This window comes from Hirundo rustica, chromosome 10 (assembly GCF_015227805.2).
Source record: "Hirundo rustica isolate bHirRus1 chromosome 10, bHirRus1.pri.v3, whole genome shotgun sequence".
Lineage (NCBI taxonomy): Eukaryota > Metazoa > Chordata > Aves > Passeriformes > Hirundinidae > Hirundo > Hirundo rustica.
In genome coordinates, this window is record NC_053459.1 from 1,734,464 (window position 1) to 1,754,052 (window position 19,589).

Sequence of the window (19,589 nt, forward strand, 5' to 3'; positions counted from 1 at the left end):
AATGCGCTTTTCCTTGCCTGGATGACTCAGAAACGCTCTCCTAATAAAGAATTCCTGTACTCTGTAAGAACGCGGTGCCGCTGAACGCAAGCAGCCCGCGGGGGCTGCGTGGTGAGCAGCTGCCGGCTCTCCTTCCCTGCCTGCTCCTTTTACCGGGCAAGTGGCAATCTCATTAAGGCCCTCATTAGCAGCTCAGCCGGACAGAGGTGTGCTCTCAGGCGCCTGCTCGGAAAGGTGCGATCCCTGCAGGGAGGGAAAGCTGGGAGCCGTTCTGGCAGGGGATGTCACTCGCGGGCAGTGACCCGCATGCCACATCACTGAGCGTATTCTGGGCCCTGCCCAGCTCCTTCCCAGCCTGGAGTGAGCCCAGAGGAGACCAGGTTGTGCTGAAAGCAGCCAGAACCTGCCTCAGTTGGCGTGGGAACTGGAGGTTGTCATGCAGAACCCCCTCGTTCCCTTGGACAGCCCGGGAGGCCAAAGCAGCACCCTGAACTCACAGCGCAGAAACGAGCACCCTGGGAACAGCTATGGCATTAATAAAAGGAGCTCCGAGCAGGATTTACAGGGCTCTGTTTCCTGGACAAACGCGTCTCAGTGTCCCTTTTGTCATGAGAAACCTTGCTGTGCCAAGATCCCTCGCCTCGTTAGGAGCCAAGCGAGGATCCCCTGAGGCCAGGGAAGTTTATTTGCAATCGCCAAGAAGAGAAACACGCTGTTGCTCAAGCCTGGCAAGGAGCTGTTCTGTCCGAGCCGCCGATCACAGGAGGAAAGAGCCTGTTTGTCCGTGTGAAATGGGCCGAGAAATCGGGATCCCCAGCGCTGAGCGGGAGGCTGGACTCGAGCAAAGGCAGAATGTGGCGCTGGGTCCCAGGTCCTGCAGCCAGGCCACCAAGTGGGGTGTCTCCCCTTCTCCCTGGACCCAAGCCCTGGCTCAGCTGTGGTGAGTACCAGAGGCCTCCCGTCCCCCCAGCCATGGCCTCGGGTGAGCAGCCACCCTGCAGCTGGGCTTTCCCGTGGCCACAGAAAGCCACTGTCCCCTGCTGCACGGCCAAACAGTGCCCCTGGGCACTGCTGCCAGACCTGCCTGTCCCTGGGCCCGTGCCACCTCCCACGCTCATGGAGGAAAATCCAGGGGAAACGTCAAGGCCCGTGAGTTTGTAATTCATGGGAACAAACCCGCGAGTCCCTAACAGGACAGGCCGTGCCACACGTGCTGACAGCCCCTGTGCCTCCTGGCCGGCACTGCTGGGGACAGGAATGGCACACGGTGCACCCACAGGAGCCAGCCTCCAGGGGAAGGGCCCGAGCAGGCCCCGAGGGCACGCAGGAGCGGGCACAGGGAGAGCTCCCGTTAATAAATAGCCGCTAGAGGGAAGTACGAGGCTGTACGGGGAAGGGTTTGGGCGCGCAGGGATGCCCGGGGTCGCGGGGAACTGCAGTTTGTGGAGATGGCAGCACAGGCCATTTTACTGCTTTTCCTTCGGAGCTGGCTCCTCAGCACTCGCTGCTGTCTCGCACCCAGTGCAGGTGCCCCTGAGGCAGTGACAGGAAGGCACACGGGGTCTGGCTGGCCACAGGAGTGGACTTGGCCGGAGCAGAGCTGGTCCAAGCTGCCTGCGGTGCCCTGCGCCAGAGCCAGCAGCGCCCTTGGCATGGACGCTGTGGACCCTGGCAGTGAGGCCGTGGTCTCTCCAGACAGCACCGAAATAGCAGGGAGCAGCCTGCCAGGCCGCCTGCCAGACAGCATCAACCATTTGGCCATTTTTAGCAAAGCGGGGAATGTGTGTTGTTTCTGGGACATGCGGTATCCAGGGCCAGAGGGAAGACAAGGGAATGACCTGGCATCCCGAGGGGACCGTGACTTGGAGCACAGTGCTCGGGACAGATCCCAGTGGAGGAGCCCCGGCTCTGGACGGGAAGAGCAGTCTCAGGAAGGGACAACCGGGGCGACGAGGGTTCTCATGGACTGGGCTCCACTGTGGTGCTGGTTTGATCCTGCTGGGAGAGGACAGTGGTGGGCAGCTGAGGGCTCCTGCCCCAGCCCCATGGCACAGAGCCTGCCAGCAGAGCCTGGACAGTCACCAACCTCCCGCTGAGGCAGCCGTCCCAAGCTCCCTGCCACCAAAGCAGCTTTCTACCCCTCAAACTACACCAGCAGGGATCTGACAGAGCACAGCTGATAATGAGCCTCTGCTCTATTTCATCCCTGTTTATAGATGGCTAAATATAACCTTGTGCTTATATTTAATTCTTACTGAAATTTGCAAGCCACAATCCATTGAGTCAGTTTTGTGTTTTTCATATTGGCTGGCTTGCATCAGGTCCAAGAGAGGAAACATCCAGGCTCAGCAAAAGGCCTGTAGCCAAGTTAGGTACTGGCAGTGTGTCCCTCACAGCAGGGCTGGTGACCATGGAGCAAAGCAGAGGGGGCATTGCAGGATTTGTGAGCAGCAGCTTTCTCTGTGCCAATACACCCCCAGTCCATCCAGAGCTGCTGTCCCCGAGCACTGCAGCTGTGGGCACTGCCAGGACAGCCTGCATTTGGTGGCAGGTTTTGCTTGTCACCAGGCACAGCCAAAGGCATTTAATTTGTTTTCCTATCACGTAGGTAGAAGCAGCTCCCTGGATTGTACAAGATCTCCCTCTGCAGCAGGAACAGGAGGCAGCACCAATCTGCAAACCAAGTGTGCAACACAACATAACTGCAAGCAAACGTGCCAGGGGCTGTATCAGCTGGCTGTACCCCCAGAGATAAACTTCCACTTCTCTTTTGGGAGGTAGGGATAATGTTTGGGAAGATGTTTGATTGACCACTGAAAAATTTATCACTGTGGTATTTTCCTGACATCTGAATTGAAAGACCATGAGGTAATTGCAGCACTACCTGTTAAACACCTCAGGTCCGATCCTCAGCTCCTGGCAGACTAACAAATATCCCAGTCATACATTTTGGGGTTCCAGCTAAAAGCTGACAGGGGAACCAGCCTTGTCTTGCTCCCACCTGTGACAGGGGCAGCTGAGAACCTCTCATGCCACAGCAAAAGCAGGTCCAATTTAAGTTCCAAGGTCCTGCTCCTCCATTCATTGCTCAGGAGACTTAGAAACATTCGCATTGCACAAATGCACAAATACACACATGCACAAATGCACGTGACCCTAGAAAATCACATTTATAACAAAACAGGTCCAACTAGACCACTGTGATATTTTACTGGAGTTGCATGAGAGGCTGTTTTAAGTCTCAACATTGCATGGAAAACCCATCATCTGACAAAAACTAAAAATATTCTTCAAATGCTGGACTAAGGGCTTGACCAAAACAAGGCAGGCAGTATGCAGTTGTCCTGTGGCTCCTCCCTTCTGCACCTTCTCCTCAGGCTTAAAAATTCATTCTTGCTGACTCCAGCTCTACATATAAAAAGTTATTTATGTGATCATTTATACATCTTTTTAGTCACTCCCAATAGCCAGGTCTTGAAAACAACTCAGCAATTCAGAATACTGCCATTCTGGCATTCACTTGGATGAGTTTCCCCTCTCACAAGGACACCAGCTCCCCATGCCCAGTTGCAACATCACACTATTTTTCCCTGGTATGATTTTGGGAACTCAATTTTGCCAAGGTTCCACCTATCTAACTTTGAACCGCCCCAGAGCAGCTGCAGACAAAAGCCTTTGCTAGCTAAGGTTTAACCTCTGCTTTGGGAAGGAGAAAGGTACAGGGAGAAAGAGACTTGGTTTTGACCTAAAGCCAAAAAGCTCGATAGGTGGAAAGCCATCCTAGGGCTGGAATTACTCCAGTCATTACAATAGTGCTGGCACATGCTTGGGTGCCTTAAAAAGGAACTTTCCCCCAGTGCTGCCCTCCTCCTCGGGCAGCTTTGCCCTTCTTTGGTGTGGCAGCAGTCTCCAGACAGGAATGGTTCTTGCAGTTAAAAGGAGAAGCCCAAACTTATTCCACAATAATTCATTTGCTAACACGCTGAAAGCCCCACGTGTGTGCATTGCTGCAAGCTGGACACGCTTTCTCCAGCAGCCACTAACAACATTTCCCAATCTGCAGAGAGCAGCAGCCTGTGCTGGACAAGAACAGCCCTGGCTGAGCAGGCTCCCACACAGGCTCTCCAGCAAACCGCTGCTCTTCCAGTTCCTGTCCAATTCCCAAAGCCATCTTTTCCCTGTAAGGCCATCTTCATAAGCTATCCCAGTGGATTATATATCTGTTCCAAAACTTAAATTATCTCCAGGAAAAAATAATGGGAAAACCCAACTTTTAGGTCAGCATGCGCAATAGCAAATGGAAAGTGCAGTGTCTGAGCTGACAGCTCCCTGTGCCCTTAGGGATAGCGATGCAGTAGCCAGACTTCATTCTCTAAACAGACTGCAGCAAGCCAACCAGGACTCAAAGCAGCTGGTAAGCATGATTTTTTTTCCCCCCTCCTTACTAAGTTCAGGAGTTTCTCTTCTTTTGGGCTGAATTGGACAGACTTTTCTGTTTGCAAGAAGTTGTCTTTCTCGGAGTTATTCTCGTAACAACCAAGGAGTATTTTAAACCAAGAATAACTGGTCTCCATTAGATTCATACTCCCCTTTTTGGAAACACTATTTAGAGAACAGGACTCCTAAATCGAAAAGGAGTCAGGAACAACAGTGAGAAACTGCATGGCTGTAACAGTAAATACTGCACTGGCACTTTTCAATTCACCTCTTTCCTCAAAGACTCCAGGGAAGACTGGGTTTGCCCAAATCTCCCCGAGTCACATCAATTTCTCACCAGAAACTGCACCACTCACATTTAAGGTGTGAGCCCTCTGGAGCAAGTCACTGCTAGAACATCAGCAAAAACTACGCTACAAGAATTACAAAAAGAAAAGCCTTTGACATAAGCCAAAGCCCTGGTTAATACCCTTTGAGGGAAATTCTCCAGTGGGAAAACAAATGGATTTTTCAGCCTGTTTTGTGCAGAAAGATGTGGGGGCTTAGAGTATATAACTTTTATATAGTGCTACCTGAAATTGAAACTCTGAATCATTATGTAGCCCTTAGGAATGGCATTGTTCTCCGAGATGCTACAGTGGTTTCTGCTGGTACATGAATAAGCTTCATATAATGCATATGTGCTTTTAATTGATGAGCTGCCAAGGTAATCACTGAAAGCCATCAGCAGTACAGAGTTCATCTATTTCTTGTCCAAAAGGTACAACTGACATTGAAATATAGCAGATTATTTCATGCTAAACTGATGCTAGACATCAGATGGAACACCAAAAGGAAATGGGAAAAACTGAGTAAAGGGACTTCTAAACCAGAGTTTAAGCTCAGATCTGGTAGACACAGCTTAGAACTTCCCCTTTGTAAGACATACTTGTGGCAGAGGACTGCTTGGCTTCTCAAGCACAAAAATCACCTGTGCTTGAGTTAAACTGTGGGGATAGAAGGTGTTCTCTCCTTGCTTATCACAGCACATTTCTCCCGAGAAAGGAGAGCACTCAGTGTGTGATGTGTGTGCACTGATGCTGGGGAGGGCATGGCTCTGAGCCCTCGTTGCAAACTGGCCAGGCAGCCCCAGAAAAGCTTCCCTGCAGCCCTGCTTCGGGCTCCTCACACCGGCACTGCTTGTGACCTTACAGGAGGGGTTATTTTGCACCAGTAGAACACCTGGCTCTGGGGCACACCACTAAAAATGAGAGGATATTTGAGTTCTAGGCAGCACATCAGAAAGCAGAACTAACCCCAACAAAATCACCAAAACACGGCTCAAGAAACACAAACTTGAGCCAGATTTTTCTGGATCACCACCACATTTTAGCACAGTTAGGTGTCCCCAGACAGCCTGTGCTGGTTTTGCAGGGGTTTGTGCATGTGCCTGAGCTGGAGGGGACCCGGGCAGGGGGGACAAGGGTCCCACTGGGGTATGGCAAGGGGTCTATGTCACAGCGTGATCACTATGCCACCTTGCTTAGCAAACCAAGCCACTTTCAGGATTTATAGACATCAGTTTCACTGGTCCATGCTGGTTCATGGACAATCACTACATCCCTTGCTGCAAAGGGACATTTCTCTTCCCAAAGTGCAGGGACACAGGGATACTGCCTAAGGGTCAGGCTGTGCCCACTGGACCTCACAGGACCTTCAGCCCCACAACTGTCCCCAAGCCAGGGCACTGGCCCCATCTCAGAGTGCTAGGGGCTGCTGGATTGCTGCAGCCTGGCTGGGTGGGCACAGATCTGGGAGTTTCCTGATTTTAGGTGTTAGGCACTGCCTACTAAAGCCATTAAACAGGTGTGTGGTTGGTTGTTTCCCCCCCCCCCCCCCAAAAGCCTCTTCAATATCCTCAATATCAATATTTTTTTACAGCAAAAACTGAAATCATGGCAACCTCTTTGTTACTGTTGTGGTTTAACCCCAGCTTGCAACTCAGCCCCACAGAGCCACTTGCTCACCCCTGCTACAGCAGAATGGGTGAGAGAGAATTGCACTGGTAAAAGAGAGAACACTCATGGGCAGAGATAAGAACAGTGTAGTAACTGAAAAAAAATTGTAATAATAACAATGAGAAACTCTAATGGAAGGGAAAATAATAAAGAGAACTAAACCCCAAGAAAGACAAATGATGGAAATGAAAATGCTTGCTCAGCACCAACTGACCGATGTCCAGCCAGGCCCTGAGCAAGAGCCTGGGGCCATCCTTACCCTTGGTTTATAGCTGAGCATGATTATGGGATATCCCTTAGGTCAGTTGGGGTCAGCTATCCTGGCTGTGTCCCCTACTCCTTGTGCACCCCCAGCCTCCTCACTGGTGGGGTGAGGAGCAGAAAATGCCTTGCCTTTGCAAGCACAGCTCAGCAATAACAAAAACACCCCTGTGTTATCAACCCTGTGATCAGCACAAATCCAAAACACTACCCATGATAAAGAAAATTAACTCTGCCCCAGCTAAATCCAGCACATTTCTTTAGCTTCCTTTGAAGCAGTTACACCAGAGCTAATAAGACATTATTTAAAATATGACATTTGAATAGCATGCCTAGGAAAATCAACCCTGCAAAGAAATTGCTCCAAAATATTATTTTCCTTGAAAATTACAGAGCTGAGGGATTCTAATTGCAATGCTGTTGTTCACTTTTTATTGCCTATTATGCCACTTACAATGCTCCTAACAGGACACCTTTACTGTTCCAGAGTATAAACCCTGCCCGGGGAGCAGTATCACACAACAATGGCAATTTTAAAATATCTTGTGTTCTAAAAACCTGACCCAAAGTCCACCAGGGGCTGGGAGCACACGACAAATCCAGGCTGGCTGCAGGGTGTCACCACCAACCTGGTTTTGGGCAGCCGCACTAATGGCTCTGACCAGCAAAGCAGCCAGATTAAAGAGAAATACAATCCTACAGTGCCTAAACACTGCACAGTTTGTCTTCCCATAATCAAAAACCTATTATTTGGATGGAAAAAACTTCGGTATTGTAATTTCATAGTGTGGCTCAGGGAAGCTGGGAAGCCTGGCAGTGGTTTCTGCTTGTGTTAGGCAGGCCCAGGTGAGCAGGCTGTATGTGCAGTGAGAAACCACCCCTGCCTGGCTCCAAGGCTGTAGAGGGTTTGAGACAACCTCTGCCAGACCTTCCATCAGCTGCTCACTCATCCAGGCAGGAGTCAGGGCTTTTTGTGGCCAGTTGAGCAGAGCTTTGCAAGGAGATCAGCATCTGCCGTGCTGTGTCCCGAAACATCTGTGCCTGTGCACAGAGCCCGTCAGGGCTGCAGGAGTAGCTGGTGTTTGCTCCTCTCTGCGCTGCCTGTGCCCCAGGGGTCCAGCTTGGCTCATGGAACTCACACCAGCAGCACGCTGGATGCAGAGAGGCCCTTGGCCAACAGAACTGACTCAAATGTAGCCTTCTGTGCCTTTCTGCTATTTGGGGGGGGGGGGAGAGCGTTCACTTTTTTTCCTATTAACTTTGCTTTAAAGTTAACAAAGCAATTGTCCCCATCAGGAACCAACCATGAGGGGCCTGGCAGGTGTCCTGCTGTGCTCATTGCTGCTGCTGGCCCTACACTCCACAAGGGTGGCTGCCCAGGACACCCAGCCTGACCCCAAAATGCCATGTGCCAACTGGATGGGAGGAGCACCCGGCTACCCTGGCCACAACGGCGTTCCTGGCCGGGATGGGAAAGACGGAAGAGATGGACTAAAGGGAGATAAAGGAGATGAAGGTTGGTGAGGATCAGGTTGTATTGTCAGTGCTTGAGTCCTCGGGTAGCCCCAGTCCCAGTCCCAGTAGGTTTCATGTCTGGTGGGTCCATGCCTGATCTCTATCCAGATGGCTTTTGATTATCTCCTGGGGTGGAGATTCCATAACCCAAGTCAAAGAGTTCAGTGCGGGGCTTGTTTCCCCAGTTAATGGTGTCTTTTCTGACATGCTGCTCTCAGCAGCTCTGCACACTGCTGGGGTGGGGCTGAGCAGGGTTTCCACTCACTGCCTCAGCCCCTGGGGGCTCTGGAGGTCCCCGAGCCCTTCCTCGGCTCTGTGCTGCCGAGCGGGGCTCACGCCTCAGCCACCTCCGCATTTCTGTAGCAGCTTCCAACACAGTGCAAACACAGCTCCCAGTCCCCACTCTGTCCTGCAGGTCCAGCAGGTCCCAAAGGTGAACCAGGCCCAGCTGGAAGCCGAGGCTTTCCCGGACCTCCCGGATCTCCTGGAATTCCTGGAATCCCAGGGCAGAAGGGCAAAGATGCTTTTGTGCACCGTTCTGCCTTCAGCGTAGGGCTGACGGAGCGGAGCCCTGCCCCCAACGTGCCCATCCGCTTCAGCAAGATCTTCTACAATGAGCAGGGCCACTACGACCCCAGCACGGGCAAGTTCCTCTGCAGTGTCCCTGGCACCTACTACTTTGCCTACCACCTCACGGTCTACCTGTCAGATGTCAAGGTCAGCCTCTACAGGAAGGACAAGGCTGTGATCTTCACCTACGACCAGTTCCAGAACAACAACGTCGACCAAGCGAGTGGCTCTGTCCTGCTGCACCTCAGCTCCGGGGACGAGGTCTGGCTTCAGGTGTATGGGAACGGGGACAAAAATGGGGTCTATGCTGACAACCTCAACGATTCCACTTTCATGGGCTTCCTGCTGTACCCCGACCCAGAAAACTACTAAAGCTGGGGGAAAAAGAGGTGGCTTAACCCCAGACGTGTCCTGGGGCACTGGCGCTATAGCTATCACGTATTTACCAGAAAATTGCCTTTTGCAAGGGCAACGACTGCCAAGGAGGGACTCTTTCTCCTGTGAAATCAGTGGGATCATACCAGTACTTCCATGGAACCAAGAGTTCACTCCCACTTCTGCTCTTGCTTTCCTGTGGAAACCTCAGCCCAAAGTCAAATATCACTCCTGCCATGTCATGGAAAACTCTCAACATGGCTTAACCTTCCTTTAAATGTAAAAGTGAGAAGAGAAAAATTGGTTGCATTTAAACATGACATTCTAAACTTCCCTTTTTTAGCCACCTAAATTAGTTTAAACGAATTGTAGAAATTTTAGTCAGCATTTTAAAGTTTGAGTAGAAGAGGGAAAATACTACTCACAAAAGCAGAGTGCTGTTGTCTTCAGCTGGAACAGATAGCTCAGTTTTTTGTAACTCCCACTTTGACTTCCACTCCTGGTTTGTTGTCTCCCGTCTTTTAGCTCAGATCTTTGAATATATTCACTGATGTTAATCCTTTGAATTTCTTGTTATGTTTATCCCCTACTGTTAACTGTAATGTAGACAGCAGGCTGGTCCAGGGCAGGGATCTTCTCTTGTGATTTATCCGAGAAGCCTTGTGAGCACCGCTGAGGCCACACAACAAAAGCAGCCCATTGACTGTGTGGTTCTGGAGGGTCTTGAGGTGACCACAAAGATCCTGTCCCATCTCCCCTCTAAACAGCTCCCAAATGCAGCCAGAAGTTGGGATCTATCAGCTGTATTTGTACTCTTCCAGGCCCTAAGTGTGCCATAAGCCATGGTTTGCCCACCAGCTGGGCAGAGCTTCAGGGGGTGTTGAAGCCTCTCATGTGGGGTGGGCTCCTGGGATGAACACCCCCTATCCCTGCCCCAGCTTTGAGAAAGGTTACCTGAATGCAGAAGAATGTTAAGGCTGGAATTAGTGTCAATCCCATCAAACTGCTCTCCAAGGAGCTTGCTTGACTTTTAGCTAAAAGAGGATTCGATGGTTTCTCAGATACATTCAAAGAAGATTCCTGCTACTAAGCTTCAGAACAAGCTAACACAAATCAGAGCTAATGCAGTATTACAAGCACAAAACAGCATTAAGAGCTTCAACTGAAATTATTTGCAACATCATTTTCCACACTCCAGTGAACTACCACACTGCAAATAAAAAAACAATAAAAAACTCTCTTGATGAGAGTGCCTCCACATTTTTTGTGTGTCTCTTGTTGGAAAGGACTTGAAGACAGGGATATACTCCTTGCCTCACCAGGCAGCCCAGGAAATTTATATTTATATATATATATATATATATATATTTTTTTTTTTTTTTTTCCCCCCAGCAAGTTGAGGCCACCATAGGCTGGCAAACGCATGCGTATCCCCCTTTTTCTTTATCAAAAAAACATTCCACACTCTAAATTTCATCAAGGCTTCAGGATCTCACCACCTTCCACTACACTGCATCCTTTTTGGGTAAGATGAACTCTGGTTTTCACACTATTGCCCCAACCAAATACCCTGAATCCAGCCTAAATGGCCATCCAGAGTGAGGGCTTCTGCTGGCCCTGAAGCACAGCAAGGGTGAGATTGATGCTCTATCTGGTCATGCTAAATTCAGAGAGATGGGAAAACCCTGCTCTTATCATGGGAATTAATGGGAAGGAAACAGGGCAAAGGTTAAAAAAAAAAAAAAAAAAGCCCCATAAATCCGTAAACAAAAGGAGATTTTAAAAATGCAGCATTTGATGGATCAAATGGCATAAGAGGCTTAAATTGAAAGGAGTAAGTCAGAGTTTTTGCACTGTTTTTCTCTAATGTTTTCAGATGGATCTTCAGAAGGCAGGAAAATTGAAACAGCCAGAGTTCTAAGGGGCATTTGGGATGAACATTAGGAGGCTATACAAGTTTAAAGACCAGTTCCCAAAAGGGAACCAAAACAAGTGATTGTTTTCTTTGCTGCCATGCAGCGGGAGCAAACATGCTTACAGCTTTATCCAGTACACCAGCACTCAGGCTCAGACCTTGGGAAAAAATTTAAAGTGTTCCATGTACTGACTCCTTCCCCTTCTCACAGCCACAAATACCGAACTGCAGCTTCACCAGGATACTCCAGGAGCGTGTCTGAATTGCTCATGCGCGTTCCAGCCAGGCACCTCAAAATTCAGCAAACAGCAACCCAAGGCAAACACCCACTGCATGGAAACAGGGCTCAAAGCCCTCCCTTTAGGGACTGGGAATGTTCTAAAAAGCCTTTCACCTCAATCTCTGTAAGATTTCTTGCTCAGCTGAGACAAGCACTTTCCAGATTCCAGTTTAAACCACCTCCCATCTCTCCTATAAGGCAACTGTTCCCAACAGAGACTTGGGCCATCAACGAAGCAAGCACAGATACAGGGCAGGCAGAGAAGCACCCCCTCTGCCCCAGTGCAGCCCCACAGCTGCTTTTCCCTTCTGTTCCTGCCTCCTGAGGCTGCCCAGCCCCTGCAGGGGTCTGCATGGGGGTCTCAGCCCGCCAAAATGTGCTGACAAGCTTTGGGAGCAGCAGCTGAGCATGGCCCCCAGTCACCCTGGGGAGTCCTTATGGCCCAGCACCTCCAAATTCCTGCATGTGGGCTGGGTATCAAACCTCCAGCTCGCCAGCTCTGCCACATCAGGGGCACAGGCTGACCATGGACAGGGAGCTGCAGGGCTCCACGCTGGCCCTGGGCTTCTTTCAAGCTGGAGCTGCAAACAGGGTTTGGGGGGATAATGAGGTCCTGGGGATGAGCTCAGGGGAGTTCCTAAGAATCCAGTCTTTTTCCATTCTGGAGTTGCTGTGGTTTTACTATCCCTCCATGCTTCATAAACCCATGGGAGGGGAAAGTCTGGCCAAGCCAGGCACATCTCCAAGGCCTGGGCTGGCTCCTGAGGATCACACTGCATGGAACACACAATTATCTTGTAACAAAAGAGCAGGAATGACACTGGTGTGCTGGGAGAGCACAGAATCACCTGCTCTCCTAAAATTTAAGTGGTTTAGTTTGTGGTTTTTAATCAGTCCTGACAAAATCCTTGTACAAAGTTATGTCTCACCATTTACTGCCTCTCTGGCTGTGGCAGGTTTAAATGGATGCCTTTCCCTTTAGAAGCTAATGTATCCTAAGAGGCAGAAAGCAAGAACACTCCCTAATGAAAGACTGAAGTCACTGCACTAACAATTAGTGAGAAATAACATGAAAAGCTGGAGACAGCTGGAGAGACTGACCAGTCTCATCAGCAGGGAAACCATCAGTAAAAGCCTCCATAGCCCTTTCAAACACAATTATTGGCTGGTCCTAATTGTACTTCAACCCCATGTAGTCACTTGTGCCAGTAAGTAATTGGAATGCAAATAGCAGCTGCATTAAACCACGAAGAGCAACAGGAAAAAGAGAAATTGCTTGCAAGATTTGCATTCCTGAAGTATAAACTCACTAGAGGGTCTTCATCATGGAATCAGGCAGAAGTTTTAGGATCAAGTCTGACATCAGCCACTCTTCTTCCATACAAGAAATGCCATCAGACTTAAAGTCTCTGAAATACTGTGCAGGAAACCAGAGCGTGCCCAGGCTGCCACATATTTCTATAACTGTATTTGGGCTGGCTGTAGGTACCTGATGAAAAGACTCAGTTTGCCATGGGACAGTAAGTCAGCAAACCCACCCTCAGCTCATCCTGGGATGCTTGGCCCAGCCCACTGCTCTTAGAGAACACTGAGGCTTCCTTACATGGGGGTGCAGTTCATCACCCTCTAGCCAATCCAGGGGAAAGGAAAGGTTTATTCCCAATGAAATGGAAGCATTAAATGTCAATATCTATTTCTTTCTGCAGGGATTCCCACCCTCAAGGCAATCTGCAGTACAGATTTATGGAGAGGCATCAGGGAGAGATGCAGAGACATCACAATTAAAGACAATCTCTAATTCCCTTCTGGAGTCAGGCAAGGAAGGAGAGGGGGTATGAACCAATACACCCAGCTTCCTCTGAAAATCTGGCATCTGTGAAAGTGGAGCTCTGCCTAAGAGTCAGGACAGCACAGCTTCTCTGTCCTTGATTTCCAGAGAAGCCATTCTGGTTCAGTACCATGTTTTGTAAGTACCAAGTGTTGTAAGGCCAAGGTGGATCTGCCATCCCAGATAAGGCAGAGCACAGGGAAGGTGATTCCCACACCACAGCACCTGAACCTGGTGATGCAGAGGCAGCTCCAGAACAGCAGGAGCCTGCGAGGCCACAGCAGGACAGTGCTCAGCAAGCTGCACTGGCAGCTGAGGCACACCCTGAACAGGAAGCTCTCTGGCGGGACAGTCACTGTCCCGTGACAGGAGCCCCCTCTGAAGTGTCCTCACCAAAGCACCCCCAGCTGGCACTCCCTGGGTGGGGCAGCTCCTGTCAGGATGCTTTGTCGCATTCCCTTGGCAATCCGTATCCCCTTGCCCTGTCACCCACCTCATACACAACATGCTCAGCTGTTTATTCACAATATTCAAAATAGAGTCCTTTCTTCCAGGAGGCTTTAAGTTTAAATGAGTTCATACAAGATTACCTAAAACTTTTTTCATAAATAAACAAGCAGCATTCACTAAATAATCCTATTTGTGAATTTTAAAAGCTTTAAAATACACTGCTCCTGTCTGCCTCTGCTCTGAATTCCTTATAGAAGCTTGAGTAAAAGGTTTGCAACATGGGTCAGTATTCAAACCCTGCTGCTTGTCAAAGGCCAACTGGAACAAATATAAAAGGCAAACTAAAAAAATAAATAAGCCTGAAAGCAAAAACATGGAAGCAAATCTTTGTGCTCAAAGCCACCCCTGCTGCCAAGGACTGACTTGCATTGTGCTTTTCCAAAATATCCCTGATGTGACGCTGGCATTCCAGCCCCATCACCACCAGGGACTCACAGGGAACAGGGCTGCACTGTCATCTGCCCAGCGTGTTCTCATACGCTCAACAACTGCACATTGAGAGCAGGAAGATGCCTGCCAGCTTCTCAACACCCCAGGGAAGCAGGAAGAAGTCCATTTATTAATCTAAATGAATTCCTTCTTTATCAAGGAAAATACCTTCCACTTCAATTATTGAAATATAATATTAAAAGGAAAACCTTTCATTCCCTGGAAGTTAACTCAGCAAAAAGCCACCAGGGAAATCCACAATTGCCACACTAGGTCTGAGCTTGCCCATTCCTGCTCATATGAAGGGCAGTGGAACCCTGGATACTGGATAACCTGGAAACCAGCAGAAATATTATGCACAGATGACAGCCAGTTTCCTTTAGCATGGCAACTTTCTCTCCCTCACAATGAGTGGATTCTTTTCAGCTCAAAACAGATTGCATGTTTTTATTTCCAAAGAATGTCCTGGGACAGTTTGCAGTTCCCTGCAAACAGAGTCGTGGCCTGTTGAGAGTATCAAAGGAACAGGCTGACATTTAAGTGTTTTGAAGGAATTGCTTTTCATCTGTGCTGAACCACTGGCTATAACCTTCTAAGGCAATTCAGCACTTAGAACCTCATCCTGCCAAGTGTCAGGTGGGTCAGCTTTATGGATTGCCAGCTGTCCCACTGCAACCACTGGGACAATTCACAAAACTATTCACACTGGAGCCTTTATTTGGATGTTGATATACTGAGCAGTACCCAGAAGCGTATAAACTAATACACATCTGTCTAAATGTGTGCACTTTGCTGCATGTGTTCAAACAGCCTCGTTCCCTAAGAAACACTTATTATGAGAGGTGTCAATCTCCACAAAAGGGACAGGAATCAAAGCTCAATAAATGAGTTGGCTAAGGCAGTCAAATGCCCTTTACATCAATTTTTATTAGATTTTGACATCTTGTGATTATCTCCTGGCAAGAGGCTGATTAGACTGAAAGCCTTGACAAATGGGAATACAGAAACAGTATGAAGCTGAAGGGCATTTTGTTCTTCATCTAACACCGTTCCAGAATGGACCCAAACAAACCACAGCTCCTAATAGACGTTTAACACACTGACAGCCCTCTTTGGAAAGATGATGTGATACACACCCTCAGTCTCATTGTGCAGGAGGGAACTTCAGACTGCACACAGCTCCAAGATTTGGTAATACTCCAACTCTGAATGTTCCTTTCATTCCACTCCAGCCCAGGAGACCCACACAGGTATCAGATTGAAGGGTAAGCTCAGTTAGCAGAACAGCAGCTGGGAATACCCAAGGATCCTCAGTACTCCCAGTAGCTACAGCCAGAGCAGCGTCACCTGCACACCCAGGCAGTTCATGAGATTCCACAGCTTTCTTCATTAAGGACTTTGATTAACTCAAACACTTTTGAACACTGCACAGATGAAGTTCCCTCCCCACAGACACACACACCACGCCTCCCAGGTGCCAGCAATACTAATAAAGCTGCTTTTCTATGTGAAACTCTGAGTTTCTGGACATCTTCACAAAAAAAGTGTGTTAGTTCTACCTATCTTGAGTGGATAATTATATCCTACCAGGATGAAAACTGCGGGATCCAGGAACATCATTTGCCCTCTATCCAGTTCCACAGAGAGAATTCCATGTTTTGATCAGGTGAGATGTTACAAAACCAGAACCACTCACCTTCAAACCAATCTTCACTGAGGTTTTAGACATCTTTAAAGGAGAGAACACCATCCATACTGAAGAGCAGCTGTTCAAGGTGGGTTTGTATCACAGAATATACGCCTGCTGCTGTGATCAAACTTAAAGCTCAAGTTTCTTACAACTTAAGGAAGCAAATTAAAAACAAAGAAGCATCTACAAAACATTGACAAGGATGTTTTCCAAAACCAAACATAGTGAGGAATCAGCAAAAGTAGATAAAGAAGCAGAGTTGCTTCTTGAGTTTTATTTCATCTTTTGCACCTGCCCAAAATGCTGCCTTTATGTCCTGGAAGCAGCACATTTCTCAAAACATAGTTTGCAGAAAGCACAGCACCAAGGCCAGAGACAGTCCAAGCCCATTTGCCACCACTCCAATTATTTTACATCAGCCTCAATGAGGAAAACTGGAAACCCCAGGCTCGCAGCAGAGCAAGCACTGAAAGGAAAAGGACACTGCCTGAGCAAGGCTGCTCCTCCAGGGACACAGCACAGTGTCAGGCACCAAGGAGAGTAAATGTCAGAGTGCTGATTTAGAGTCACTACATGATGAAACACACAGCCCATTCAGAAATCCACAGCAGCACAGTCAAAAGATGCCTAAATCCTACTGGGTTTATTGTGTTTACATTTTTAAGGTCACTGGTTGGAACAGTTACTGTTAGACTTATTTATTTATTTTTTTAGGGCAAACTAAAGAAATGAAAATGTGACAGAAATATGAAAAGGTTTCACTGCAGGTAAAATTTAAGTAGGGTGAAGTGTTTAAAGAAAGATCAGTCACAGTATAAAGTCTGTGATCAATATATGGTTGCATTTGAGATTACACAGGTTAACACTCTCAACTCTGAAAAAAATATACTAAAAACTCACCTGTTCTTTTCATTCTGAGATTCAGTTCGGTCACTGAGGGGTAAGAATGAAATATTTTTATGTTCTCAAAATCTGAACTAGTATTACAACAGTCTTGATTCATATACACTGTACCTCTAAGCACAAATAAGTGCATTAGCTCCTGCAGGAAAAGAAAATAATTTTAGGTTTCTTTTTCTGTCAAGTACAATTTCAAGAATGAAATAATATTTTTAAATCCAAGCATTCCATAATCTGGGTCAGAACATTTCTCTGTTTAACATATCAAGGTGAAATTACTTTTTGTTTCTGTGTTCCTTAAATTAAAAGTGAAATACTGATGGTAGCTCTGTGTTTTGAAACAAAAGACAACTCACACTCTTCTCAGGGTGACCAACAAATGAGTCGGACTACTCAGAACAAGCAACCATCTGATCCCGAGACAATCCTTTATTGTGGGATGAACACAACTTTTCTAGGCAGCATGTGGCCTACTGCTTACCTTTTATGTAATATCCAAAAGCAACAGTGAATTATTTAATACTAAAATAATCACTCTAAGGGAGCTCAGAAGACAGCAATTTCTACTTTCAAAGTATAAGCCAGAAAGAGGAGGGTTTCTTCAGTATTTTATTCAATAAGCACATCAGCAAATAAAAATTCCAGCAAAATCTACACTGCTTCCTAGAAATAACAGTGCACTCTTCCCTCCTTAGTTATCTTTAACCATCTGGTTTTCATTTTCCCCAAGCAGCTTATTCAGGCTTTTCTCCCCTCTGTGATTTTACCATTTTGATTAATTTAATAAATAATGCACTGCACAGGAGATCCTAGAGAAAAATCCACATCTCAGCACTGCTGGACAAATAAGTTCACTGGATGTCATCGTCATCAAAGAGATCTTCAAAATCTATTCAGGAAAACAGGAAAAAAGACAAAAGTTAACCTCAGAAGTTTCAATGACACAAATGCAAGTACATGCAAGTACAGCACCTTTGTACCTTGGATTAAGGACGGAAATAAAGGTGAATTCAGTAAATGAGAGTTACTGCACCATCAGTTATTAGAAATGTAGCATCAGAGTGATGATTTTGCAGATTAACAAACTGGGATTTGTGTTAAAACTCCTTCCTCAAAAACATTTAATTGCTTTAAAGGTGCCAATAACATTTCTGTCTTAGAACACATCTCTCAGAAGTGAAATGGTTCTAGTCACCTCAGGAATTACTCCTAACCACGCAGCTTTGCATCTTCATTGTATACTGAACATAAACTAACTAACTGAACACAAGTTTTATTCTTACAGAAGGCAATTTACAAATACCCTGCAACGAACTGAGAATGAATCCTCATTTAGAAGAGTCCTGAACTACCTATGGAATACAATACCACAGCGTGATGGTAGAAATATATGGAAATAGCTACTCCTGAATATGCTGGCTCCAACAGCCTTTCACTCCTGTATTCTAAGTCTAGAGCAAGATGAGAAAAGTACTTTATTTTGGAGTACACTACCACAGCAAGCAGATTTAATAACGTCTAAAACTCACTGTTGCAACATCTAAATATATTTCTTCAGAAGCATAAAAACCCCTTTAGCAACCAAGTGCAGCACAGTGTTGTATATTCTACCCCTAAGAGGGCTGATGTGCAGCTCCTCTCTCTCAAAGCAGCTCTAAGTACTTTGCACATAGGCTGAGAGAATTGGGACTGTTCAGCCTGGAAAATAGAAGCTTCATGGTGGCCTCATTTAGCACCTGAGGGAGCCAACAAGAAAGACTGAGAGATTACTTACAAGGGCCTGGAGTGGCAGCACAACTAACAGAATGTAGGTTTAAGTATTTGAAAAAAATTCTTCCCTGTGAGGGGTGGTGAGGCGCTGGAACAGTCTGTCCAGAGAAGGACACATTTTTACATGTATTTGCTGCTTAGCATAAGCTATTTGTTATGTGAACAGACCGAAGTATTTTTCGTTGTAGCGATTAACACGCTAAAACTCCCAGGAGAAGAAAACCCCGCATTTTACCGCTCCCACCTGCACCACTCGGCACTGCTCTCACACCGCTCCCCACACACGTGGTTAGCGACAGGGGTAGCGACCACCACGCACCAAAGCCACGAGAGAGAAGCCAGGCGAGGTTTGTTGAGATGACCCCCGGAGCACTGCGGTCCTTACCGTTGAAGAAGTCAGCGTGCACCGCCTTCTCGTTGGCGGCCAGATCCATCAGCAGCCCCGTGCTTCCCCCTGCCTGCGAAAGCAGCCGCTGAGCGCCTCCGCGCCGTGGCACCACAGCCCCGGCACCGGAGCACCCGCCTCACCTCATCCAGGTCCACGTAAGGGCCGGCTCCCTCAGGGAACATCTCGTCCACCGCCGGCTTCATGGCGGCCCCTACGCGCCGTCACTTCCGCCGCCGGAGCGCAGCCGCGCATGATGGCCGCACCCGCGCCGTCGCCATGGCAACCAGCCCTGCGGGCCGCCATCTTGATCACCCCGCCCCCGGTCGCCACGGCAACCAGCCCTGCGGGCCGCCATCTTGCTCACCCCGCCCCCGTCGCCATGGCAACCAGCCCTGCGGGCCGCCATCTTGATCACCCCGCCCCCGGTCGCCACGGCAACCAGCCCTGGAGGCCGCCATCTTGCTCACCCCCCCCGTCGCCACGGCAACCAGACCTGGAGGCCGCCATCTTGTTCACCCCGCCCCTGTCGCCATGGCGACGGTGGGCCCTGCGGTCCTTCAGGCCCGAGTGAGGCATCACTTTCCAAAAGGTGGGTGCGGCTGATACTGGCGGCCCTTCCAGCCCCCAAACTGTGTGCACTGGTTGAATATCTCCTGTACACACAACTCCTCTACACAGAGAGCAGTTTCCCAAGACAAAGCTGAGAGCACTACTTGTTAAAACA

The 19,589-nt window shown here is 48.2% G+C and overlaps 2 protein-coding genes across 3 annotated transcripts; one reads left to right on the forward strand and one right to left on the reverse strand.

The window, feature by feature from the left end:
* Positions 1-224: 224 nt before the first annotated feature.
* On the forward strand, positions 225-10,342 carry ADIPOQ (adiponectin, C1Q and collagen domain containing). Of its 2 annotated transcripts, XM_040074521.2 has the most exons (4): positions 225-940; positions 2,609-2,777; positions 7,992-8,211; positions 8,626-10,342. In XM_040074521.2, the coding sequence occupies exons 3-4, from the start codon at positions 8,001-8,003 to the stop codon at positions 9,150-9,152; spliced, it is 738 nt and encodes a 245-aa protein (XP_039930455.1). In that variant the 5' UTR covers positions 225-940; positions 2,609-2,777; positions 7,992-8,000; the 3' UTR covers positions 9,153-10,342. The 2 variants fall into 2 exon arrangements, with proteins under 2 accessions (XP_039930455.1, XP_039930454.1); XM_040074520.2 differs by lacking the exons at positions 225-940; positions 2,609-2,777 and adding an exon at positions 3,959-4,414.
* A 6,956-nt stretch (positions 10,343-17,298) lies between these two features.
* COPS9 (COP9 signalosome subunit 9) lies at positions 17,299-19,112 on the reverse strand. The gene is made up of 3 exons (XM_040074522.2): positions 19,006-19,112; positions 18,863-18,935; positions 17,299-17,596 (listed from the first exon to the last, which is right to left on the reverse strand). Exons 1-3 carry the CDS (start codon positions 19,066-19,068, stop codon positions 17,559-17,561), a joined length of 174 nt encoding a protein of 57 aa, XP_039930456.1. The 5' UTR covers positions 19,069-19,112; the 3' UTR covers positions 17,299-17,558.
* Positions 19,113-19,589: the final 477 nt, after the last annotated feature.

Excerpts from the sequence above, each read along its gene's own strand:
- COPS9 (XM_040074522.2), bottom strand. The coding sequence starts at position 19,068 with ATGAAGCCGGCGGTGGACGAGATGTTCCCTGAGGGAGCCGGCCCTTAC. Across the intron at positions 18,936-19,005 it reads CTTACGTGGACCTGGATGAG|GCAGGGGGAAGCACGGGGCT; the intron begins GTGAGGCGGGTG and ends CTGCTTTCGCAG. Across the intron at positions 17,597-18,862 it reads GCACGCTGACTTCTTCAACG|ATTTTGAAGATCTCTTTGAT; the intron begins GTAAGGACCGCA and ends TTTCCTGAATAG.
- ADIPOQ (XM_040074520.2), top strand. The coding sequence starts at position 4,298 with ATGGAAAGTGCAGTGTCTGAGCTGACAGCTCCCTGTGCCCTTAGGGAT. Across the intron at positions 4,415-7,991 it reads ACCAGGACTCAAAGCAGCTG|GAACCAACCATGAGGGGCCT; the intron begins GTAAGCATGATT and ends TGTCCCCATCAG. Across the intron at positions 8,212-8,625 it reads GGGAGATAAAGGAGATGAAG|GTCCAGCAGGTCCCAAAGGT; the intron begins GTTGGTGAGGAT and ends TCTGTCCTGCAG.